Below are 27,154 nucleotides of genomic sequence, written 5' to 3' on the forward strand. Positions count from 1 at the left end.
GAACGTGTATATGGGTGTAGTTATAGGTGTGTGTATATCCTATGCAGAACAGCAGTCCCTATTTTGTTGATCTAGTTCTTCTAATCGTTTAGTTAAACTACCTAACTGATACAATTTAGAATACTACATTAACACATTTAACATCAAGTTTACATACTTGCGTCTTTGAAATACTAGGAACTTTTACACATTTTATTTGGCTTTGTAAGGACTGGAATATCACAGATAATGCAATCTACTTGTCTTTGAAAGAATATGGCTGTTCTCAACTAACTCTCTAAGGTTCAGAGGGAAATACGTTTCTCCTTATATCTGCAGCTGACTTGAGAGAAGAAAGAGTGTCTTCTTAAGTGGTCAGGCTGATGTTACAGCACAGATTCTGCAGAGAGAGAGATACACATTTAATGAAGGATAATTCTCTCTGGACTTTAGAGTTAAGCTGTTGCAGCAAAATTACTCCGTTTAGACTAGTTTTTTCTATACAAACCTCCAGAAAACCCTATTCCAAGTATGTTTTGTAGTAGGATCTCCACATGACCAGAGGAGGGCACTTTGAACATCTCTGCACCGCCCAGGAGGCAGATGCAGAAGCACAGTGTTACCCAATGTCGCCCAGTCCTGCCACCTCTTTCCGCCCAGGCGGGCATCCTCGTGTCCGCAAAAATACAGCATCCCTACTGTACCACAGGGCTCTGTTCTGAAACCAGTGGGCAGACAGATCACTCTCTTCTCGCTAACAAAGATTTCGTCCGATTTCCCCCATTTAATTCAATGTCACTGCGGGTTAAATTGAGATTAACGGGTATTTCCTAAAAATGACGTGAGGGGAGTTGTCTCCCTCTCCTTCCTGAACATCCCTCTGCTATTAGCCCCTGGTAATTTAGCAAATATTGATTGATTTAACCCTCTATGACTTATCCTGCTGCAGAAATTCCTTGCCTTTAACTGAAAAATGCACTTGGAAAATGCACTCGCCGAGATATGTATTGCAACAGTGCATCTTTCCACATGAAACTCTTGTAGAAGTACTGCTCCTTTCCGTCTTCTGAGGGAGGCGACTCTGCGTCCCAGATCTGTTCCCCCGGCAGAGTACATAGCGGAGAAATCAATCTCTTCTCTTTTCCATTCGCGACCACAGTGTGGAGTTCAGCCACTTTCCGTGCAGGAAACATCCTTTTGGGTTTCGTTTTGGCTAAAGGTATCGACCTTCTCTGGAAAAGAGTTTAATTTTGCAATCTTACTGTTATCGGATATTTTGTCACCTCTCGGCTTCGTTTTGTTCAAGTTTAACACTGAAAAATTATTAGAAAGGATTTAGAAACTTTTTTTTTTTTTTAAATAAACGTCTCTCCTCCACCCTGGGGAAACACACTGCTTATTTAATGTACTTTTTTTTTTCCCTCAACATTATTCCTTTTCTCTTTTCTTTTCTTCTCTTTTCTTCTTTCTTTCTTCTTTCCTTTTTTCTCTTCTCTCTTTTCGCCTTTCTTTTCTAGAGCAGACAGGTACAAGAAGGAAGTTGTCTTTCATCAGCAGTCCTTTGAGATAGAGTAGAATTCAGTGAGTCCTCACCATGATAGGATCATAAACTTACTGGGTTAAACCAAGCTAACTTTCCCTAAGCTGCCAAGTTTTAGCTGCACCATACATATATGTGTTTCCTTGTGCCATTTTCTTTTCTTATAATTTTGTTTTTCTTGATGACCCTGAGCTATGGCTTCTGTCTCGGTTCTACCACTAGTCAACCTTCCTTTCTTTTCCAGTTTTGCCGATATAGGCCTCAAAGAAAAAATGGCAGAAGAGCACAAAGTAGCTGAGGTACATGAGAGAGGACCAGATGATGTTCTGCACGTGGGAATGGCACTGGCCATGCTGCATCCAGGAGAAGACCAGGTAATTGATCACGCAACCGATCAACATCTGAGTGATCTGCGACAAGGTGATGAACATGGCAAACTTGCGTGAGACTCTGAAGCCAGCAGCCCGCAAGGCATAGTAAGAGTACATAACGGCGTGTACTCCATAGTTCATGGTCATGAACCAGCCACCGCCAGCCACCATGTCCTTGTAGGAATACCAAGAATAAAGTAACACAGTAATGTGATGGTACCAGTGTAAGAAGATGAGCTTCTGTTTCCTAAGAATAATGAATATTGTATCACCTGTAACAAAACACAAAGAAAAAAAAAAAAAGAGGGGAGGAAATGAGAAACATCGTCAACAATTCCATAACTGCTGCAGTGCATTCTTCCCTTTGCTGTTGCTGGAGTATACACTATTTCGGAGCATAAAAAACCACCTCAGCTCTAGATCTGAGAGCCTGACTGATCTGAGAGCCAGCTTGGCTCCTAATCTCCGTGCAATCTTTGGAAAACCAACGTATCCCCATTTTCCTGTGTGGATAACCCCTGTTTGAAAACTCCATAGGTTTACTCGGTAGTCCTTTGCTGCAAGCATAATCCGTGAAAGGCTGTGGTGAGGCAGGTGGATGCGTGTGTATCATCTCTGACTGTGAGATTGTCCATTACATACTGGGACTAGAAGAGAAATGCAGCTGAATCGAGAGCTGAACTTAAAGAGGATGCAGCACAGATCCTCCGATTCAAATCCCTACCTGCAAACTGAACCTAGTTAAACTCAGTAGAGCCTTTTGAGCTACTATGCAAAAAGCTATTGCATATGCGACCCACATTACCAAAAGGCTTGTAATTGCCAGAAAAAAATGCTTCTAGAAAGAAATCTGGTTTATGTTGAAATGCACATCCTTTACTGCAAATTCATGTTGCTATTGCAGAAAAGTAAATTTTATTCCTCTTCCCTGCTTTTTCCTTCCTTCTGCTTCTCACGATTGCACTAATTGCATCTCAGTTAGATATATGTATACAAATATGCTCCTTGTTTTCTACTGTTATAGACACAGTGCTTCCAAAAGGATGCCCGAGATTTGAATCTGGGGACTGATTTCTACATATATGTACCCCAGGAAATCCAAATCATGGATATTAGTGACGGGTGGAACCAAAACTGCACTGTCTGCACAAGGTCTGTAATAAGCCATAATGCTACTGTTTACTTCATTAGCTGCAAGCTGTTGACTCACATTTTAATAAGTAATCATATGTTCGATTTATTGTTGCTGTGCAGTTCTAGCTGATGTTTTCCAGTTTTAACAACTGAATTTCCGTGGTTTTGCAGTAATTTAAGCAGCAGGAAACCAAGGGATTCTGGTGTCTGTCTCTTTCCTGTTTTTACGCTGATGAATTGCCGTCCTACAATTTGCTGAATCAAATTCTCTGCTGAAAGGTAAAGACTTAATTTTTGCTGTACACCTGAACGCAGCGGGTGCTGCAGCCCTTTGAGGTTTAGTAAGGGCATCCTCCAAAATGGAAGCTGGAGGGCTGCTAAATCGCTGCCTCCTCCTTCCTGTTAAAACAATCCTTTCCTACGCTAATAAGCCACAGGATGAGAACACATGCAGACTGGCTATTAAGTTGGCTTTGGCATGTATATCGTAAGTATCCTTACCCAAAAAATTGCTGAAGAGACAGGAGTTTATAAGAATCAGGACTGGAAAAGCTAGGGATATTATGGGAAATTGGTTTCTATTTGGAGGAAGCAGACAGCCACAGCTTTCAATGTTTAGGGAGGAAGCACGTTACTGTTCCTAATTGTACGCCTACATGTGTATTTAAGGATGAACGCTGCAGAACGGAGGCAGAACCTGACTCAAAGCTTCTTGCTGACACAGCTGCCGTAGTCCACCCTTCACTTCTGTACCCATGGGGTGAGTGACTGCCGATTACGCTACTCGTATATGCCTCCGAGTAGCTAAGGAAGAGGTATGGACCAGATTGCTCTTACCTCTTGACTGTCCTGCTGCGTATAATCACTGCAGTTTATTCCTGGGCTGGGAATGATCTTACCAACTGCACATTGCTCTAACTTCAGCCAAGCTGGACTTAATCTCTACAGACCAAAACATGCAGTTTGGGGTTGGTTTTGTTTACTCAGTTCTTCTAAGACTAGACTACAATGAGATTTCGACAGCGCTGAGACCCTTCTTGTGCTTCCTGCACAGATGTTTCTGCTCTAAATATGCATAGCGAGAGAAAGGGAGAGAGGGTACTCACCTAGTTCGGGTGCTTTGCTTAGCACAAATGCATATGCCCAGAATTTGCTGACAGGTCCAATGTAAAAACTCTGGTCACACACTGACTGCTTCAGGCCTTTGGTCATCAAAATGTACAGCATATAAGCACCAGTTCGAACAGCACCGAATATACTTTAAAAGAGAAAATGAAGAAAGTTGAGCGGACACTTGAAAGCTACATGCCATCACTTCAAATCATTGTGAGAAAAAGGCCATAAATGTGCTGAAATAGTAAGTCTGAGACAGCCTTAAAGCTGGAGCAACTCTGCTGGCTTCTAGGAAGTTACTCTGAACTCAGATTTGTAAACCAGCCTGCAGCCGTATCCCCTGGGGAAAGTCTGGAACGGTAATGTCAATGTTTTTTATTTCATTACTACAGGAATGATCCTTCCGTTTTCAGGAGCACTGGGAGACATCTACTTCAGCTGAAAACAACATGCAGAGTTTTGATGCTGACGGCTGGGAGACTACAAGAAATGAGCTGATAAAGAGCTGTCATCAACATGATCAAGACCAATTCCCTCTTCTGATTTCCTCAGAGTTTTCTCTCATCTCTCCCTGGGTTTGCTACTCTGAGCACAGACAAACCCAGGCAGGGTGCCCAGGTTTTGGGGGGGGGGGTTCTCAGTCAGGGCTGGTGTTTTGGTGCACGTGCTGACTTCATCTCTTAACAGGTCATTGCTAACAGAGGAATCGACTAGTCGGATCGAGTCGTAAACAGCAGACTCACCCTCACTCATCAAAGTGAGATGCAAGGTAACATTGTTCTGTAAATGAGAAACATCAAGAGATTTGCAGTGGTATTAATTAGTGCAATTATAGAGGGGATAGGTTCAGATAAAAGACATCCAGCTGATGTAAGGAACAAAGGCTTCTGTCTCAGCAGTGAGCAGCTCTGCAGAAGGAATTGCCTCACTGTTTTACAGCAACAACATGTTTGCCCATTACCATTGTAGCTTGTTGGCCCTGCAAAACCTGTGAGGAATACTAGGTGAAACAAGCAGCTTTCAGAAAAATAGAGCAAAGAAAGACCCAATCTCCTTTGGGGTTGAGTGTATCTTACTTTATGCCTACATCGTATGTCCCTGTGCCTCTACACAGCTCCATCTTATCTCCCCTCTAACTTCTTTGTGACCTTGTCCTACTTAGGAATCCTCTCATTGCTGCTCTGTTGGTGCCTTTCGTGACTATTGCATGGCAGCAAGCAAACCAAGCCACCTAAAACTGATGTGTGGACACAGGTGAGCAATGCAAGCCACCGCTTATGCAAAGTGTGTGAAATAAGGAACAGTTCATCTGAAGTTACAGATTCTCTGTTACTTGTCCTTGTCTTACGAAGTCAAGACATTCTTTAAAAAATGTGTTTTAAAATCATCCAGGCAGCCTCAAAAGTGGAGGTCTATGGCAGTTCTTATGGCACTCGGTCAGACTAGGTGGTTCAAGTAAGCCTGCCGAGCATAAAAACTGTTGACCTAAGATTTTATATTTTTTGCACAAAGTATTTAGCTTTCCAAATCTGCAGCACCAATACACCCAGGCAAACCTGCCTGCTGCTAAGGAGCAACGCCCCTTGCTCTCCCCTCCCCGCTGCCTGCACTCCGCAACCCAGCGGCGTACCACGCTGCCTGCTGCTCTTCGGGCTCTCCCAGTGGCATCACAGATGGGGCTCTACAGCCAGGTCGCACCCGGGCAGACGCGTTGCATCCCGGCTCCCACACCACTACATTTTGATGCCCGAGGTTTCACTGTGCCATCAGGAAATTCAGACAAGAGCAAGCGCTTAAGAAGCTACTATTATTATCTGCTATTTGTATGGTGGTATTTGCCCATGGGCTCTACTGCCAGGTGAATCCTCTTGTGCTATGTGTAAATAAAAACCCATCCTGCTGTGGTATGGGTGTACTGAAGGAGTTTAGCTGAGGCTGGGTTTCCCATTAGCACTGCCCAAAGCAATGCACATATTCCCAGGCTTAGGCAAGGCAGCCGCTGCAGTCTCTCGCGTTCATCCACCCCTGCATGCAGAAGAGTGTGTGCGGTATTCTTAGCATCTACGCAGCCCGTAGTGCAACCTCCCCGTGTAGGGGTGTTCCCTCCCAGAAATGCTCTCTCAGCATGCTTTTCTCACGTCTTTCAGGGATCGGTCCTTTTAACTGGGCAGAAAGTGCCAAAACCTGCAGGAGGAGTTTTGAAACGAGGTGCAACTCGTTCGGTGTCTTCTCTCTGGCGTTTAACACATGCCCTTTTTTTTTTCTCAGGAGTTGCATTTCTCATTCCCAAGAAGACAGGAGATCCTGACAGAGATGTGATCTGATCACTTCCCGAGGCAGTGAACTCCTCAAGCTAGCCAGGGCAGGCTGCTGCTTGCTCCTATATTTTGGGTGGTGGCAAAACTGGGTGGAGGAAGATCAGGCAGAATACCTAACGATACGCTGGTTCTCCCATCAGCAAACACCTCAGTGCTGACATTAAAACGGGGGGAAAAAAAGGAAATTTTAAATTACGAAATCAAATAGCTGCAAGTAATACGCCTTTCCTTGTACAGAAGCTGTGCTGCTTTTCTAAAATAGCATTATTAAAGTTTTAAAACCAAAGAGGATTCTGCGCCATGAGCACAAACTCAGATGAGATGAGCGCTTGTTCGAGCAACAGGCAAACGTTGACTTAACTGGAAGTGATGGAGTATGGACACCTAGGGATTTCATCTGGACTGGTAACAGAGCCAGAGAGTAGTCGCTCTGTGGGGATTACAGTTTCACTTTGCTGTGCTTGAGATTATAATGATGTAATTCTTCCTGTCTTTCTGTTTAGCAGCTACTGCAGGGCTCTTCTTGGAGTGCACACACACACACTCTCTCTCTCACACTCACACACTTACTTTTCTATAATTTCGCAGCACGATGGCTTCCTCTAGTTCCATGACTCCAGAAGAAGTGACTCCAGCTACTGCTTTACATGGTGTGGGTCAGACTAATCTGAATTTTTCATCAGTGAAAACCAAGTTACATTTTCACATAATTCACAAGGGAAGGCTTTATAAATAATGAGGAGGGCAAACTGGAAGTAACTGATTCAATTACCCAAACAGACGCCATGAGCAGGTAGCTGTTCATGAGATGTGCTGCATGCCAAAACACGCCAACCGTGCCAACAAGCACACGCCACCGGAGACAGAAAAAGATCTAATGCATGCCTGAAAAAGTGCCTTGGACCCAGAGAGCCAGGACTGCTTTTTGTGCCTCTGCCACTTAATCTTGTTTGTTCTGTAACGTAAGATCAACCAACAAATTTTTATCTTGCAGAGACATGATGTGCAGCAGAGTGATGACATTGCTTGCTCAGTAAATCACTTCTGCTTCATTTTGTCCTCGCCCTGCTCTCTGCTGTAGCTTTTGTGAGGTATTGAAATGAACTGCTTACCAAAGCAGTCTGGCTGGTGGGAATCATCTGCAGGGATTTTAGAAATAAGGTAGCAGTAAACTACGGTACAATTACAGCCTTTTGCAACTAGAGAGACTGATCAGAAACGAACGGCACCGGCTGATGCAGCTTTCTCATCTGTTCAGACTCAAAACGTCCTACATTCGCCTCCCTTCAGGCAGCGACTTCTCTGGTAGATTAACAAACGCCCAACTGATATTCTGCTGTCCAGAATATGATCAAAACGGATCCATGAGTAAAATAACAACTAAGACTTTTCCCTCACAAGCTTGTTTTCAAACGAGAGCCTCAAAACACGGCCCGTGCGTGAGTTGGGCACAGTATTGAGGAGGGAAAGCGAGGGCTGGGGAGCTAGCTGATGGGAAGACAGAGCAGGCGTTAGTGGCTGAATCCTCTTACTGCTTTCTGTTCCCTCCATCCTCCGTTCCAGGAGGACGCCCTGAGAGGGCAGCAGGTAGCTCAGGACTCCAGTTCAACCCCAGCTGCCATTGTGGCAGGCTCAGCTCCTCCGCGCAGTGAGAACGCTGCCCATTTTCTCTAGGGCTGCTTTCGAGGCAGACCCATCACCGCACCTGGCTCCCGACACCTCGGGACATCCCGGTCCAGGATCAACACTGCAGGATTGAGCAGGGAATGTGTCTTCCACGTTAAAAAAAAAAAAAAAAAAAGTTCAGCACAACATAGAGCAACATTTCCTAAAGGATTTTAGTGCTGTGATAATCACAGAGCGGCAATTCTCTGCTCTGGTTTGCGTCTTAAAAAAACCCTTCAACTAACCAAACGCACCGTGCAAACTGTCTGCAGAACTAGGTAGGGATGGCATTAAAGGGGGTAATAGCCTTGACTATGGCTAGGGTGAAGGTAAAATACGTTAGCTACAAGCTGCATGTCAAAATGGAGTATCTTTATTTTCGACAGCGTGCCATCCTGCGTACACAGCACCAGTGGAGAGCAGGAGGGAGCCCGCAGACAGCCAGATCCAGCTGTGCTCTGCAAAATTAAGGGCTGGTAGGGACTTTGAGCAGAGCCCTCCTTACCCAGGCCCACAGGCTGTTCGACATGGCCCAAACCACAGGCGCCCAGCTGGTTTAACCAGTCTCCAAGGTGTCGGACTGTTCTCTGCCATGGGTGTGCTGGGCTAGTCCGGCAGCGAGCCGGCCAGGCACCCGGTCGGGGCTCCCACGGGTCCGGCTCCAGCTCCCAGCCTGGGGCCTGGCTGGAGGAAGGAAGAAATCTTAATTCTGCCCTGACCTGCTTACATGGCGACTCACAGGAGTCCCAGGAGGCAGTCTGTGCCCCGGGAGCACAGGGAGGCGGCGGAGAGCGCGTGGTCCTCCTCCGTGAAAGCCACATCGAACGGACGGTGGTCTGGGGGGACAGCCAAGATCACCTTACACGCGGAGTCACAGCCCTCAGAATGCCGCCCGCTCGTACCGTAATGGGGAAAAAAAAGGGAAGCAGGTTCTTTGGTTGTTTTCATGCAAAATATTTACAGAGGAGGCACTCTGAAGTCAAAAGCAATGTTTAAAGGTCGGCAGGTGAGGAACGCGGGGCTTCCTACACCTTCCTTCGTGACAAATCAAACCGCGTTCACCTTCCCGTTCTGTTCAGCGGTCGTATCAAGTTTCCCTTCTGCTGCTGAAGAGCTGGTCTCTCAACACAGTAAAACAGCCTTTCTGTGCCCTTCTGATCTAAAACCCGTGGCCCTCAGAAAGAGGAGCAAGTTGTGCTGCTCAGGCTGTGGCACAGGCGGGATGCCCAGCGAGCCCTCGCTCTGAGGGGTCAGCGCGGCTGGGTAGTCCCAGAGCACGCCTTGAGAAAGCACTTACTGTAAAAGGGCAACAGAATATTTCTGTGCTTAACCAAGCTACGGAAAACATGTAAAATATGAGCTGATACTGGGAAAATGCACAGAGAAAGCATCTATAAGAGAAACAACCCTCTGAACTAAGTTTCTTGAAAAGAAATGCAGCTGAAGCCGCCTTGACCAGACACCTCTGAACTCCCCAACAGGGCAGTTACCCCCAAATCAGTAAAGTAACTCAGGAACGCCTGTGTTTATCAACTCGGGTATCATCGAGCAGCATGTACGGAGGTGGGTGCATCTCCATGCGAAGGAACATCTCACATCTTTCAGCCGTCTGCTCGCTGTGCTCTTTGATTAATTCCTAAAAATAAGTTTATAACAAAGCAATGTTGCAACAGGACTGGTAGGTTTGGTTTGTAGTTTTTTGGAAGTATTTATAGAGCTTTTCTTCTCCACCCGGGAAGGGCAAGCTTCTTTCAAATCACCCTTACCTTCTGCAGTCTCGTGAAACGTGAGTGAATGAGAGCTGTGGCTAAGTCAGTGCAATACGACATGTCCTCTAATCTCACGGAGAGCAGCCTAGAAAAGGATCTGGCACCCAACATCCTAAACGGTCAATGTGACACAAGAACAGCCTATATGAAATACTCATATTTATTAATAACTGACTAGAAGAACCAGCTTTCTAAGTCTGCACCTGGTTATTAAAAGTCTTTTGCTAGGTTTGTGGAACTGAGGGTTACATTTTCCAAATTAAATTAAACAATCTCTTGGTCAGTGAAGGATACACAGCGATACGGTATTCATCTCAGTGATAAAGAAGTTTGAAAAAGAATAGTACTGACCATGGATTTGGTCTCTCTTAACTCTAAATGTAACTTTTAAGAGGCATTTTACAAGCATTTAAAAGAGAGGACTTCTTAATAGTGAGTTACCTTGAAATCCTAGAGAGACACTTGTTCAAATTACAGACGATGAACTTAGCCCAACTGTTATTTTTATAAGAAATGGCAAAGCAAATTATTGTAATTAGGCTGTTGTTTCATCATCCTTCAACATTTCTGAAGTGCTTTCAAGCAACACCAAGGTTAGTGACAGAGAGAGGGAGACTGCAGAAAGACTGTTCTTATAAAACACTTCCAAAGCACTTCCCTGTTTCACCTCCCAGAACTGATCCAGGTACCTCCCCGGAAAACCCCGTCTCCTCATCAAACCCACTTGTGACGAAAAAGACATCTCCATTCCGTCCACAGAGCAGACCTTCCTGTTGCTGTGCCAAAATTTTGGTCTTCTCTGCCTTCCAAAGGCCAAGTCACCTACCACCTCCGGCTCGGGCTGTCCCAGAATGACCAACGCCTCAACAATATTCCGGCCAGCAACTGCTTTAGGTCAGACGTCCCTGTGTGAGGAACTGCTACGTACAAAGCCGTTCGTACCCTGGGGTCTCTTCAGGTTCAGACCTAACTTCCTTCAGACTTCTTCCGTCCTCGCTAGCATCTCCAGGGCCCTTAGCATTGTATTTGTGAGTATTTCACAGTCCTTAATGGCTTTTATTCCTGTCACAGCCTCGTAAGGTGGCTAAGCGTAAGACCCATTTCAAAGACAGAGAGGTGAGGCAAACAAATTTGTGTCCTGCCAAAAGATCTGTGTCTGAGCCAGGCTGAGAAATGATGTGCAACATCACGAATTGTGGTTCAGTGCCCTACCCATGAGGTCTGTTTGATGTAAGCAGCAAGAGGTCTGCCCTCACTCTGTATCAGTGAAAACAGTATTATTGAATTAACAGTAAACACAATCCAGCAGGAGGAATTTTCTTCAGAGAGTCCTTTGACCTACTATAGATTTTCTTTTCACTTTTTAAAGTTACTCTCCAAGCCTTCAAGTCCCAAACCCTCCATCTTAATTACCCAAGGAATGCCTGTATCTTTAAAGATAAACAGTTTATAGACATAAAAGCTGTTGTTACACCTCTTAACATCACATTTTCATTGTCTGCACATCTGATATTTTGGCAGAATGCTTTCAAGACCTAAAAATACAGCGTGATGCGCAGAAAGATACAGCGCAAGTTTACAGAGCTGTGCTGTCCTAGAAACGCAAACAGCCGAAAACTTCCTGAGCTCGCCAGAAGACCAGATAAGAGCAAGACGTGCCTTCCACAGACTTAGACTCTTGCTTTCTCTCTGTTTTCCCTTGACATATTAGGCAAATACCAGGGTGGATTTGGCCTGACACAAGCCACAGACAATGTGAACCTACGGAGTCCCTGCTTCTATCTCCCCCGCCACCGCCCCACCCCTTGAATTCGCGTAGGACCAGACCCCAGCCGCCGACCTTGCCACAGGAGAAAGTATTTGGATTCCTCCCCCTCGCGGAATTTTTGCAGTTGTTCTAGCTATCGGCTTTGCTTTGTGTTAATGCTCCCTGCTGATCCCCTTACTCGCGCCAGTGAACTCCAGGCGAAAATCAGGGATGGATCAGACTCCACGGTGGGGGGGGTGCCTAACTCCCCGCGACATGGGCAGGTACAAAAACCACGCTAGCGAGGTGCAAAACTCAAGGCCAAGATTCTTTCAAACTCCCGTTTTCTTTTACTAACTAGTTGATGAAACTACAAAAATGCAGGTTTAATCCCATTTGGCAGCAACTGATTCTGTGGGAAGTTCGTTTTAAACGAAGGCTTCTATCTACCCAAGTCTATGAAGGAAAAGCCTGAAGACATGACCAGTGAGTCAACCACAGAGAAAACCAGAACCCTAATCTCTCACTGTAAAATGAAAAAGTCTCATTATTTAGAAATCAGTCTTGCAGAGGACTGCAATGCTTGTTTTTTGTACGTTCCTGTGTACCTAAGCTGAACTCCTTTCTGCTCTATATTGTTTGCGTTCCACTGGGAAAAAAGTCACACTGGCTATCATTTTCCCATATTTTCCTTTAACAAAACTAACTTTGGGCACAGATGTGAAAACACGTTACGGAGCCTTCTCTGGTACTGATGAACTATGGTAACTATTTACGTGCTCATTCTGTCTACAGCAATTTTAGTGTAAAACTAAGTTTTAGTGTAACACTAAATTTTAGTGTAAAACTGTAAAATCAGAGAAGGTTTGTGCTACCGTATTTTACCCCTTTGTAACAGTGTTTGGACAACCCCGTGCTCAGTTACCACAACTCAGTTGCTAGCAGATAACCGCAAGCACAGTAACTCCGTTGTGCCTGTGTCCTCCAAGGCCTAACCTATTGATAAAATTATTTGGGACCATTGTTTATTCTCTTATAATGGGCAGGAACAAGAAAAAATTATGGAAAAGGGGCCCTGGTCCCATGATACACCTTCTTCCTATGGTAACTGGACACCTTTAAAAGCACGTTTTCAAAAATTAACAAAACAGTCATTTAAGAGCACTTAAGTTAATCTCACTCTTTAAAAAGAACACAGAACTCATCCTCTTCAGCCCATGTGTCTGAAAGGCCGTAAGGAATCTATACTCTTCATAATGACTAAACTATTGTAATTAAGAGCGTAATTTTCACAAATCTTTTAGACTAAGAAATGTTTTTAGCTTCCCAAACTCCCTGAAAGCTTGAACTGACTAACGCTTTTGTACCCGCTGGCAACTTCACCTCTCCAGCCCAGGGAACGCATTATTTGAAAGACGTTCGTTTTCTTCGAGGAGGCGTATGCGATAACCGGCGATGGGCACGCTCTGGGGCTCCTCAGCTTTGAGGAGATTTCATTGCTCTCAGTCACGGCAGGGAAAATGAAGACCGGAGTCTTTCCAGCCAGCCTTGGCACTACAGGCTTCAAAACGTGGCACCGTGCTCTGAGCAGCTACTCCGCTCCGGGAAGCTGTTGAAAAGGCATTTAAAAGGCACTGGTTTGCATCTCTCTGCTGGATCTTGTTCAAATACGGTTCCTTTAGAGGGTGACAGAAAATCCCAGAGTGACTCAAAAGCTCAGAAATACACTCAGGATGTGGTTGAGAACGGAGCAGGAACTGTACCAATGCCGTATTAAGTACTGTTGCCATTCTACACGCTTGTTACATATTCCCTCTATATAACCCCCCGCTCTGAATAACAGAATTGGGTGCCTCCAAACCGTACTTACTAGAATAGTTGCTATCTCTGCAAGGGCACGAGAACACCAAGAATTTAGCAAGCCCCCAACAGCAAAATCTTCCTTCTACCGTCTTGCTGCCCAGCTGCTCCTCACCTCTCCCCCCAGCCCATCTCCCGACCGGGAAGGAGAACAGCCGGGTCTTGTGGCTCACCCGCAGAGTCCTCCCTTGCCCTCCTTGAAGGTGACGGGGTCCCGTTCAGGGTGGAGTGCAAGCCACAGTATTGTTAAGAAAAAGGTAAGAAAAGGGGAGATGAGAAATAACATACGCTTTTCTCAGTGTGGCACTCACTTACCCTAAAACCTGGTGGTCAGCAGTGCTGGAAGTGTTTTATAACGGGGTGCTCTAGGTCTCAGTACCATGTGCATGAGCAAAAGTTGTGCTGATGTTTGCAGTTTTTATCACTCTTTTTGGCAGAAGACTTTTCTTTGCGTAAGTTCACGCATACTTTGAGGTTTGGGTTCAGTTCTATCAAAATCCCTAAGCAAGATTTGAGAGAGTTCCCCTTCCATCTCTAAAAAACCCTCCCATCACTGAACCCAACACACAAGCCCTGCTTTTCGGACCTTTCTGCTGTACCTGATCCGGATCTCTCTCTAGCAAGCTTTTCAGTGGAAATCATTTGAGTTTTCAGTTGGGACCAAAACCTGAAGCCAGGCCAGCTCAGAGAGATTTAAAAATTGTGCAAATATTTTACATGGCTCTAAGAAATAATATATCTTTTGTGCAGATTTATATACCCATAAGCATATGCGTACGTGCCTGGGTGATTATTACTTTCCCGTGTGATAAATTTTGGGGAGGGAAAGGAGGTATATAAAAGTGACAGCTTGCTCTCAGGTTTTCAAGTGAGGGCAAATACTGTGCTCCTTGCATCAGTCTTTTTTTTTCTCCTCAGCAATAAATCCCTCTACGTGGAGCCACTCCCTTCAGCCCTTCCCTCTCATCGGCAGATTTCCTAATCACAACTCACCTGGCTCCCAAAACCATTTCTTTGTCCTTTTTATTGACAAAACTGGAAAGAAAACCAGGCTTAACTTATTTCCTCCCCTCTCCGGGGACCTCATTAAGGATATCCAAACAGTGACATCTCTGCAGGGCTCCGGATCAATGGACACTGTCATCTGGAGATTTTAATCACATTAACACCACAGCAGAGTAAAATCCACCTGATTCTCCCTTGCTAAAGCAGCAAGCTCAACACTTCTGCCAATTGCTGCAACTACTACTCGGAAGGCTTATTTATATGTGTGGATAAAAATCGATCTACCACAGCTACCGTCTTCCAGTCCCTCCTCACGGAGCCTGAATTCCCTCTCCAGGAAACGCAATTTGATCCCCCAGACCCGCCTTCTTTATGACTGGGATTAGCTAGATTCAGACAATCCTGAGGAGCAGGGTACAAAAATAATCAATAAAGCAAAGCTCCGTCAGCCGGCGGAAGAAGCTGCACCGCCTATAAAGCATAGCAGATAAACAAATGCCAGGGCTAGATTCCTACAAGTAGTCTTTGCAACAGAGAAGAAGATAATTGGTGGGGGTAAAAAGGGTTATACTCGCATAGAGAGTCTTACGCAGAGCAGTCGGTGGCTATGCAAGGCCCATCGGGTTTTGGTGGAGATAAAGAAGGAGCAATGGTCAGGCTGAAGGGCAATTGCACGCAATCATTACCCGAGGAACATGAGAGAATAGCGTAAGTTGCTTACAGGGACACCCGTGTAACCATACACTGCTGAAAAACATGTAGCTGTTTTCTTTCAACGTATGAAAAATCATTTTTCAGCTCTACCCACGCATCCCTGCATCTCATCTGACTTCCAAAGAGTCAGTTACAAGCTAATCAATAGTAATTACCTATCATCCGGTCTTGCCCTCCTCAATGTGCTGTTACCTGACGCTGCTCCCTGATTATCCGGCACATGGAGAGCAGGAGCTTGCAGGAGCAGTATTTCTTGATGAAAGCTGTTATTTCTCGAGCAATAACTCACTCTCCCATCGCTAAATAATAACTGGACTTTTGTTGCAGCTGAAGATCCCTGGCACCCTGTGAAGGCTGTATACTCGGTGAGATGTTTTTCTGCCAAGAATCATTTCCTAGTTCTTAGATATTTATTTCAGCACGTTTGTGCTGTGGCGAAATTACTAAAAAGAAAAAAGAATAAATCCATTTTCAACTTAAGCCCTGTGTTTGGTGCGAAATCTCATAAGAATTAAGGAATCCATCTCAGGATTTCTAAAGCAGCCCATGAGGATTCATAAACACAGTGCACCTCTTAAGCAATCCTTAATGAATGCTTCAGGGGCATTTGCACTCATTCCTGTGTCGTTACTGAAATTATTCTCAGCATCCAACATTATCTCAAGAAAATTTTAGAATAACTGTAATATTGCAGTGATTTAAACGATAATCCGAAAAAAGTGGCCTATCTATTTCTGCAGGATAAATTAAAGATACTTACAGGATCAAACGTATCGAGTTGGTAGAGTAACTGTCATGTGTAGCATTGAAATGTATGTATTCAGGAGTTTGAAATTATCCTAGGCAAATAAAGCCAAAAAGTAATAAAGTAAAAGATTTAGCAGAGAATCAAGCCAACTAATGGAGCTAGCCATCACTAAAGCTGTAAAACAGGCAGATAACAAAGCAAGCAAAAACTAAGTTACAGGAAAAGACTAGGGTTTGACAGAATAAAGAAGGCTTAAAGAAGCTAAAGGTTGTAATACAGCTGTAATGAGCTGCTCAGATCCATAAATTTAATGGCAGTTACAGGCCTGGAGCCATCGATCTTCCTTTTCCACTCGGTCCTCCCGGGGGCAGCACTCCTGCAAGCGTCTAGAGAAGTTCAGATTTCAGGGATTCGCCTACAGCTGGTAAATAATAAATACATTTTATTTACTCAGCAACCTAGGAAAGATGCTGAATGGTACAGGCACGGGGACGCGCGTTTGTTTAGAAGAAGTTAAACTCATCGCAAAATGATGACTTTGCTAAACCACGGCTTGACGCCCTGCGTGTGAACACTGCTCGGTTTGGCAGCGTTCATTAACACGCTCGTCCGCAGATGCAATGTTGGATTTGATGGGTCATGCAAGTTAACGCCTCCCAGTGTTTTATTCCCACTGTCTCCAACAAGCACAAGCTGTTGGGGACTTAATCAGAAGAAAACGCATGGAGATTTCTGTTCCCCAGGGATTTCTGCATGGGGGAGGACCTTTTACCAGGCCCAGGAACCAAGTACGGAGGCTCAGTAAAATGCAGAAGTGCCACCGCAGGGGGACAGATGGGAGGTTTGATTTCTTTTGAATGAATTACCCACTTTCTCTCTAGTACAGTTCCCTCCTTAAGCCACCAGACAGATGTTCCTTATTCCTCAAACGCACTCGTCAGTCTGCTCCCCATTTAAGATGGAGAGGAAAAGTCTCACCCCCCGGGGGCTCTGCTTTGAGTAGGACTTTCATGCTGAGTGGTGGCCTGGGAGGGCTCCCGTGGGCTGGGACAGGGTGATCTCATGAGAAAGGTATAATTCAAGGTGACAAACTGAGTGTCAACGCTCTCATTGACTGCGAGAGTGGGGAGGGAACAGGGGCAAAACGAGCGCAACAGCTGCTTTCCAAATAATGTATTGAATTCACTTTGCTAAGATGTTCCGTTTTCCAGCAATAAAGGCAAACCAGCAAGCAAGCAGAGAAAAAAAGGAGAAGTTTTTAAAGAAAGGCCCAGCTTAGCACTGAAAAAGAGATTTTCATAGAAATTTTTAGCCCGTCCTATCCGTATCTCCTCTAAAGTAGCATCAGCCAGTCTCACAGTGAATGCTTGGTTTACTTTTAATTAGGCCTGATTAGGTGAAAACAGTAAAACCAGTTTACAGTCAAAATGACTTTGATGGACACAAGAGAGCCCATAGCAGTAACAGCAGAGTGACTGATGAGGTGAGGTTTCAGAAGAGGATGGGCACAGCATTTTGTCACGTGGCATCAATTACAGTTCTGGGAATAAAAGTATTTGTCATGGGATGCTCTTCTTACTTAGAATAAATAAGGTACATACTGGAGATACATCTTCTTGACAGTACTTTATTGCTCGTAGCCTATATATTTTTATCACCCCTACACCATTTTTTTTATGCCAGCTAGCATTTGTTTTGCAACGTATGAATTCACCCTACATAGCACCGTTTGTATTTCCCTACTGGGATTACAGTGCAACTTACAGAAAAGATAATCTTCTTCTTAAACCGTTAATTCTCATCCAAGGGATTTTTTGTCTTCTATCCAAGCATTTTGAATTCCTACCGTTCACCCAACTTTCAACTTTTGCTCCAAAATGGGAATTAAAAAGATGTTTCCAGTATCCGTTGTATAAGAAAATCAGGTAAGTACCTGAAGATGAACGTGGTCCTATAGAAATCAATTGTTAGGTAGGTATATATTAAGCATTTTACTGATTTGGGTTCTGAGAAATGTCCTACTGAGAATATGCATTAATGCTTTCCAAATATAGAGAATGTTTCACATGGAATTCACTTGCTTTTAAACTTGTAAGAGAGAAGATTATTAATTCACCTTAAATGCTGCTTATTAATTCTAATGTTATTTGCCAAATATTGCTCTTTTCAGTAATTCATTTTCTCTTTGAATATACTGTCAGGACCTTTATAAAATGTCAGAGTATTTTAAGATTTTGATGGGTTGCTCAGCAACATATGAAATTAAGTTGTGTTTTAATCTCCATGACAAGTATCTGTGAATGGCAGTCCTTGAGATAGGACATAAACTTGAATAGTTTTTCATCAATTTTCCTACTTATAAGCATGATAACTAGAATGTATTTCAGAGTCACAAATCCAAGCAATTGAAATCCTTTCTTTAAACTTATGTTTAGTCTTTTCCATTCAGTTCAGCTTAGGACTGAGTTCCTCACATGAAGACGCGTTCCGGACTGCCTTGTCAGGAGCTCTCGGCAAACCTTTCTATAAAATGCTGCTGTGCTTGCAAATAACAAATCAATTACAGCCATCTCATAAAAGCAAAGCGAGTCACCTTCCTCCAGCGAGCCTTTTTGGTTTTGTCTTTCAAATATAAGACCTGTTGCTGTTGGGATACTTCGCTTTTGAGGCTCCGGTTAGCTTTGTGGCAAGCAGCTAGTGACCTTTCAGCTACGTTTGATACCATTTCTACTACTTTGAGAGAAAGCGTTTCCCAGGAAGAAAGACATTTGGAAACCCTGTATCGACATCAACTGATTTCCACCACTGCTACAAAGCATGGCTGAATTTGGATTAGAATCTAAGTGATCTCAGGTGATGATAATAGCATTATGGTTGTGTGGTTTGGCCAGATAAAGAGAAATCCCTCCTCTCACTGCACCAGTCATGGTCAGGCTCAGCCTCTGCCTACAAATGGTTGCGTCATGTTGGATGTTTTAGCTGCTTCGCCTCCTGTATTGACGTGACGGTATTCCCTAGGGAAGACAACGTTTTACTATGATGAGTTAGTGCCTGGACCCTGAGACTTCTGTTGGCAGCCCCTTAAAGATGGAGAGCAAGTGAAAATGGTGCCATACTGCCGTCTTGCATGAAGACGAGGCGATCAAATACATGTTTAAGCTCCTTGATAGCGATGCTACCCATACACAGACTCTACGGCCTATAAAAGGAATTACAAAAATCCAGCTGAGATGCAATGAAACCATGAATTAATGACTTCCTATCCTTCTGTGAGAGTCCTGGTCTCAGCTTTGCTGCTTCCTAGAGATGCCAGCATGACACTTTTGATACACTCCAAGTAAAAAATTCAATGAACGACCCTAACTTTATGTTCAAAGTGGCATGAATAGAAAACCAGCAACTCAGGTTCGATGTGTTTCTGCATATTTTTAACCCCAGGAAATATTCAGAAATACAGGGCTGACTCACTTTGATGTGTAGGTGAATCAGGAACAGTTTCCTTGGGGTCTTAGGAGACTGAAAAATGAACTTTTGTGTCAGCTTCCTAACAGCAGGTTCCCGTTGACACGGAGCAGCACAGAGCTGCTCCCCCAGGACCTCAGTACATAACCGGGCTGGACGAAAACACTTATAAGTGTAGAAAACAAAACAAAATAAAAGACTGAAAACATTTCAGACAGCAATAAGTCTTCAATGCTTGAAACAAGTCAACAAACCTGCTACAGAGAAAAAAAAAACAACCCAACAACCCAAGAAAAATATCCCGAACTAATTTCTCAGCAAAAGATTTCAGAAGATGATGTTTTCACAGTGGTTTCCAAGTGAAAAGCAAGATTTACTGTCATTGCTCCTACAGAAGTTTTCACTGAGAAGTGGTAACCTTATTCCAGAGACAAGAATGTTCAAAACTAGTCAATGCTTCCAAAGGGAAATAAAGCTGCTTTTCTGCCTCAGAAATCCTGCTGGCTGCCAGTGTTGACACAAAACTCACTCTTGACCGAGCTCCTGAATGCTCAGCAAGCTCGGCAGGGTGGTGTAGTTGTTTTGTTTATTTATAAGCGTGGCAAGTTTCCTACTGTAGCTGCTACCACATTTAAATGATCTTGGCAAGAGCGAGACGTACGGGATACATTCTGAAGAAGGACCATGTCATTGCCTGGCAGGCAATTTCCTTTTTTTTTTAAGCCCTAAACACATCTTTCCAGCCTCTGCTAAGTGTTACTATTTCTGAGGATATTTGAAGCAGGTGAAATGGTAGGAGTGCTAGAAGGGAGATAAACAAGGACACTGGAAAAAAGCCTCACGCTGACCTTGAGGCAGAACACTGAGGGCTCTCCAGGCAGGTTTTTCTTCCTGAGAACAACCACTCATGGCAGACAAATACATTACTTCTTAGAATTTCTGCAAGCTATCGTAAAAGTCATGGCATTTCAGCATCCCAGAAAGCCAAAGAGGAAGTGTCTTTAAAGTTAAGGAGCATTTTCCTGGGTCCATAGTAAGTCCACAGGCAGAGCATTGGCATCTAAATCTATCTGAACTGTCCTTCAGAGGAAGCAGAAATGTCCTTCATGCCAAGCATATGTAAACAAAACACCTAGTTACGCAAAAAGCCAGAAAAAAGATCCAAGTTGCTTGGAAAGTTCACAGGATTCAAAGTCTAGTGCAGCTTGCTAAAAGAGTCAATAAGGCTGGGAGTGACCCATGGCCCTAGAAAGGGCAGCGGTGGTGAAACACCGCGAAATGGATGTTCCAACTAACACTTTTTATAACTCTTCGTCTCGGGTTTTAATGAATATTCTGCATTTCCTCTGTTTTTCAAGCGGTAAGTCAAGGGGTTTTGTGTTTGGGTTGGTTTTGTATGGGATTGTGTGTTACTATGGAAGCTACAGAGGTTTCATGCTCTGCCTTACTGGAAACATTTTGGGTCGTTTTTTCCCCTTCCCTACTTCACTCTCCTGCATACTACCCAGTGCTTCAGAAGATCAAAGCTTTCTAAGCACAGCCATATAATTTTCATAATCAGCTGGTCCCCACTACCAAACCCAGCAGCTTAACCACTCAACGCTTCCATCTAGTCCTAACATCTCGCACTCCTCTTCATCCCTCCCCTCTCCACCCTGCTGTCTCCTTTCCCGACGTGCGGAGGAAGGGTGAGTCCCGCAGCGCTCGGGGAACACTCGCCCCTGTCAGAGCTGATGGAGCTGTTTCACATGATTACGATGGGAAACTCCAATTAACAAGTAACGAGCCTGTTGATTTCCAAGTCCATCTAGACAGCGCTTTCACAGTGTAGCGTATAGTCTTGCTATTCGTCGATCGGTGCATCGTGTATGATTTTGGGAGGAAATTCATTAGTGAAATCGCTTAAAAGCTCCACACTGTGAACGTCAGCCACAGACCCAGCTCAAAATAATGTGATTTTAAAATTCATCCTAGACACCTTCTGCAGAGGACGGTTCTGAAATCATGCTTCCCTCCCTCGGATTGGGAATTAAACTACAAATGCTTTGCGCAAGTCAGCTCATTTCTAGTGTCTACATTCAATAAGAAAATGTAATTGGAATATGCATTTTGGGATCCCGCTGGCTACAAATTACTTTATAAACTGATCCACAAATGACATGCCATCTAGCAGCCAGTTCTACAGCTGCTGAAATTCAGCCGCTTCTGGAACAAATGACGATAATCACTTACAGGGCCCTAACAGCAATACTGTGTTAGACGCAGAGCCAAAAGTACAGCACCAAATGCAGCCAGATGAAAATTACAAATTTTCACCAGTGTTAGAACTTGCTCTCAAAGTTATCCAGACTGCTCAAAGTTTTGCCTGCACTAGGGTATTTTTTTTTAAAGGTATCAATGATCTATTAAAATCAAGCCAACACAAAGTTCTTCTGTTAGCATGTCCCAGCTGGATCAGACAACTTAGAAATACAATTTATTTTCCCCTGCCAGAGTTTTAGAAAGTGTCAATGTGATAGAACAATTTTGGAGGACTAAAGGAAAGGCCACAAAAGAAAGGAAACTTCTCCATTCCTGCTTTGTTTTACTCTGTAGAAACTCTCAGCTCAAACTATTCCCACCCTGTGAAAAATCACGCCCCATTCACAGCTGCTCAGTAAGCAAACCTGTTTTATGTACTTGTGAACTGATATAATCACTAATCAGTATATTGATAGTAGAAAAAGATACAGGTATCAGTGTTTGATAATGGTTTGCAAAAGGTTCCTATGCTGTTGAGTGACATAACTCACACTCCCAATAGGCACTGAAAGGAAGGATAATCCTCAGGTCTTCTGTGTACTGTTACTAGTAAATTGTACCAAAAGTTTGTGTGTTTGTAAGGGCTATTTTTATAAGCATTTGTTCATTCATTCGTTTATCTTCAGCCTCATTTAAAAACCAGCACATTAAGCAGATAAAGTGGAATTCAGGTTGGTCAGTTTTAGTCCTGACTTCAGCAGCTATCAAGAACCTGAACCTGATTTTCCCCGTCCTCGATGATGCAGAGTCAACGCACAGCTAGAGAGATGTGCATCACTAAAAAATAGCCTTTCCCTGTAGAGCTGCCCTTTTGCTACATTCACAAGCTCTTTGCGCTGGAATAACCAGAAGCCAGATTCTGATTTCAGTTACAGCGGCCTAATATACTTGTCATCAAAGCAGTGACTTCAGGTTTACCTCATGGTAACGGAGATCAGAGTCTTGACTAAATATTTCGTATATGCACCCATATAAATGTAGCACTAACTAGCAAGTGAGAACAAGACTAACATCTTAATGTGTTTATTTTCATTTGTAGCTTGCATGGTAAATTTATTGCACCGATAAGCGCTTTTTCTCGTGTCCTCACTATTTTCACCTTTCTTCTTCAAGAGGGTTATTGACTTCTCTCCTCTTCAAACGCCGCATGATCTGGCGACTCAAAGGGGATCGTTTCAATGGTGAGGAGTGGATCAGGACATAACCCTGAATAGCAGAACTAAAGAAATGCCATTTCTGGGTGAACTCGCTGTCGCGTTAGCAGTGCTGTTATATGTGAAGAACCCCAAACCCTCTTTGTGGACTACTGTCAAAGGCAGCTGGTGTGAAGAAATGCCTACCTGAAGACGGCAAGGCTCAGGGACCAGAGCACTAGTGGTTTCCTCAGTTCAAATTTTGCTCGTTTGTTCATTAGGTGCCGACCACCAAATATAAAGGCAGCATACAGAGCTGAAAATAGGAATGATTTCTTCCTGCAAAACAAAACCAAAAAACACCTGTCAAGTATTTAATTAGTATTAGATACACAGCAGAGTCACATCTGGACATAACTGCCAATGGCTTGTGCATTTCCTTGAAAGGAAGACGCTCCTGCAGCCCCGCCGAGGTTATTGTCAGCGTAGGAACCTACACGCCGGCACACAGGAGCAGGCAAAACCGACCCTGGGGAAGCTCTGAGAAAGGACAGCCAAATTTAGCTCCCATTCTTCCCCAGTTTCTGAAGACTGAACTTCCGTGAGGAACAGAATAGACATGGCAGAGCCCAGACACACTTCTGCAGGCACAACAGGGTTGATACTCGAACCAGCTGGTGACGTTTTGGGGCTCATCTATCTTTTTCATATCGATTTTTGTTTCCTGCAGGCTCCTTGCTACTTGGCAATTTAGTTTCCCATTGTCTCCTCCAAGAAGACACTTAAAGATCTTGAGCACTGCAACACAACATGAAGAGCCTCGTGAAAAGTGGAGAACCAGCAAGGAGAGGTCAATAGCCCTGCGCAAGCCCTGCCTTGGAGGGCCGGGTCAGGAAACCCAGTGAATTTGCTGAAAGGTCAAGCAGGGCTCTGTTAAGGAACTTCAATGATCCTCTTAGAACTGCAAGTTTTATTTTTAAAACTGCCTGATAGTAGTCCAGCTCAGCAATAATCAGCAAACATTTGAACTCTGCTACTGTAACTCATTGTAAATCAACCATTAGAGGTCAAAAATAGATTCAGCCTGGGATTCCTTCCCACACAACACAATATTACACTGGCTAAGACTTAATAATGTACAGCATTAATGGTGGCCTAACTGGATGGGCGTATATTTAGGAACTGATTTTTCTCTACAAAATCTATCATTATATTCACAAATATCAGTGGACTATGGCTTTGCACTAAGAGGTGTTGGTTCTTTTTGGACCCCAAAAAAGAAACACAAACACTCTTGAGAAAGGTAACTACTTCTTTAATGTCCCAGAAAAGGCAGCAGCAAGCTACAAGACCTTACGTTCCTTCTGATGCTGGAACGCCGAGATGACGCAGCGTCAGACAGACCTGCGATCAGGGCATGGCACGCTGCCCAGACCTCCCATCGGGGGTGAGGCTCACCCGCACTGTGGTCTTTATAGAGTTTTTATAGGATTTTCAGTTGGACGTTTACATGGAAGTACATTGCTTCACCTCAAGATAAAGACAAGGACGTGCTTGTGGTGTCACTACAGGTGCCAAGTAGGTGCCACCTCCAGGCTCTTCCATTATGATTAGCTGGCTGAGGGTACCCCATGGCAAGGGATATGGGCAGCACAGCACGGTCCTGACGGCCAAGCAATATCAGGACCAAGCAATACGTGCAGCACAGGACGGCACGGCACAGCGCACATCTGCACCTGCTCAAGGCAACTGGTCCATGGATCACGAGCTCCTCGATGGACAAGGGTCTTCCCATGAGGTCCATGAAAACTAAGCAAAGCTGTAGCAGAACATCTGATTGGAAGTAAGAAAGCACATGCAGCCTTCACTGGAGATAAACGAGTTTTATACGACTTTGAAAGCTAAGTAAAAGCAAAGTCCAAAGAGACAGAGGCGTATCAGCATGCGTGCAGCAGCACGCCATTTTCTGCCCACTTAGAAATTCCTCTGTTTCTTTTGACAAGTTCATAGCTCTGAGTTGTAAAACACGGGTAACTGCATGAAAATCCAACTGGTGCTCTGCACTGAGAAGGGAGGACCCGGTGCCTGCGGTCCCCTGGGCGAGCCTTAGCATCCGCGCTGGCAACAAGCCCCAGGAAGACCAGGATGACCACAGAGCCAGCGCCCTCTCAGCTCGCGCATTGAGATGGTCTAATTGCCATGGCAATGTATATCACAACCGTGTTTTGAAAACCACAAAGCCTCGGCCCTTATTCATCTCATAATAAAGGAAAAAGCATTCATTTTCACTTCTATGGTCTTGAATTCCGCAGTCAGGGAAGGGGCAGAATTACCACATTTGATAGCATGATTGCAGTTTAGCTTGGCTGGAGGTCAGTAAATATTTGTTAACCAGTTTGGGTAGTGATGAACCACCTCCAACTGGTTCATACCGAACCGCCTAACTGTTAAGACAAGATTTATGGGTTACGGGACAGGAGCAGGCTCCCAGTGTGAGGTGGGACTGCGTTCCATCTCCTTCCCTCTGCAGCCTCTTCCGCCGCGGTGTGCCGAGCAGCCTGTCGCCAACCTGGGCATGGGCGAGGGAAGGCAGAGGGAGTGTGACGCAGTCTGCAGTGCTGTCCTGGCTGCCCCAGGGCATCAGGAGAGAGGTCCGCTCGGCATGCTTCTGCCCCTTCGATGGCAGAAAAGTCTGGGCTTACAGCGCGCAGCGCAGACAGGCAGCAACACACATGACGAGGTATGGTGATATGCACACATGCATACGGCCGCTCGAGCCAGGTCGTGTGCAGCGGCCCCGCAGAAGGGACCCTGCAGCCCCACGCCAGGAGGGAGGTGCAAAGCCCCCACCTCACGGCACTGCGGTGGGAGCCCCTCACGCCAGAGGCAGCAAAGGTCTGCCTTGTGCTGGGCCATGCACGGAGCTCCAACGCAACCGAGAGCAGCGCAGGATGACGTCTCGCTGCAGGGGAAAAGCCTGCGGCCACGCAGCTGCCAACAGGACGCGGGTTACGCGGGCTGGCACGGGAGGAGGTCAGGATTTAAGAGCAGTAGCTAGAGGTACTTCACGGGAAGCAGTTCAGTTCTGGATCAAATACAGCCAAGACTTCAAAGTAATGGTTCGATTTCTGTTCCAATTCAAGAAAAACAGACCAGTCTGAATGAGTTAGCAGCTCAGGTCCGTGCTCTGTTTGCCTCCCTTCTTCCTAGGCAAGATACTCTATATTTACACCAAATCACATTTTGTTTTGCTTCTTACCACTGAAACTATTTTTTGTGAGTTCAGTCAGTCTATCGAGGGCAGTAGCTACGTTACACTAATTAGAACAGACAAATTTTAGGTCACTTTTAACAGCTTTGCAATGAGTTCAGCAACATTTGCAACGATGGCAAATGCTATTCCCGCAGTATACAGCTCGGTATTGGCGGTGGCAGGCACGAGAAGATGACTGCACGCATGATGTGAACTGCGGAGAGCAGCTGTAAGCAGTTTCAGGCAAGGAGGGACGCAGTAGTGTTATCTCCTGTTAGAGGTAAGCACAATACTGAATAACAATTAGGTTGATTTTGAAATCATCTCTCTGTTTTGACACCTGCTGACAACTTTTGATAGCTTTTTGCATCCAAAGGATTTTGAATTTTCCCCTCTTTGCAGCACAGTAATGGTTAAAAGGACTGGGTAGTCCAGGCGATATAAAGGGGTTGCAGCGGTATGTACTCTTAAGATAATCTGTTTAACTGCGTTAGACTGGTATTAACCAGCTTCCTACCGGTGTTTTTATGATGGATTTTCCTGAAAGGTTCATGACTACAGTCTGGTTCCTGGGCTGGTGACACGAAGCAACGGCAATCCGACAGCATTCAATTACATCTGATACGATTTTAGCCAAAGGAGGCTAATATCAAACGAGCGTTTTTAAAGACAGAGTTTTGGAGTTGTCCTGGAGCACTGTAACTTTTCATTACTATTATCTGAAGAGAAACTAAATAGAGCAGAACGACGACAAAAAAATTAACCTTGAAACTAAAAAAAATTAAAAATCCCCCAAAGTAACCCAGTAGCAGACTCGCATCCAATAACATCAACGTTACCACATTCGTATGTTTGTCTTCAAGCCTGTTCTGCAGGATAACACAGTAGGCATAAAGACAGGGCTGCCAAATCCTCCACATTTTTCTGGCATTTCTGTTTCTCACAGTTGTCTCCCACCTTCCTACATTTTCAGACTTCAGGGACTAAGTACTCCCTCTACGGAATACAACTCCATGTTTCCCCCTCGAAAGCTGCCAGAAGC

The 27,154-nt window shown here is 44.6% G+C and overlaps 1 protein-coding gene across 1 annotated transcript in view; it reads right to left on the bottom strand.

Annotated features, from left to right (window-relative positions):
* Positions 1-1,675: 1,675 nt before the first annotated feature.
* ELOVL6 (ELOVL fatty acid elongase 6) overlaps positions 1,676-27,154 on the bottom strand; it is a 72,572-nt gene continuing 47,093 nt past the window's right edge. The window contains exons 2-4 of the mRNA XM_059818082.1: positions 23,067-23,198; positions 4,131-4,282; positions 1,676-2,162 (exon numbers count right to left, since the gene is read on the bottom strand). Of these exons, the coding sequence (XP_059674065.1) occupies positions 1,738-2,162; positions 4,131-4,282; positions 23,067-23,198 (709 nt within the window). The 3' untranslated portion in view covers positions 1,676-1,737. The remainder of the gene's footprint in view (positions 2,163-4,130; positions 4,283-23,066; positions 23,199-27,154) is intronic.

This window comes from Gavia stellata, chromosome 5, assembly GCF_030936135.1.
Source record: "Gavia stellata isolate bGavSte3 chromosome 5, bGavSte3.hap2, whole genome shotgun sequence".
NCBI classification, from domain to species: domain Eukaryota; kingdom Metazoa; phylum Chordata; class Aves; order Gaviiformes; family Gaviidae; genus Gavia; species Gavia stellata.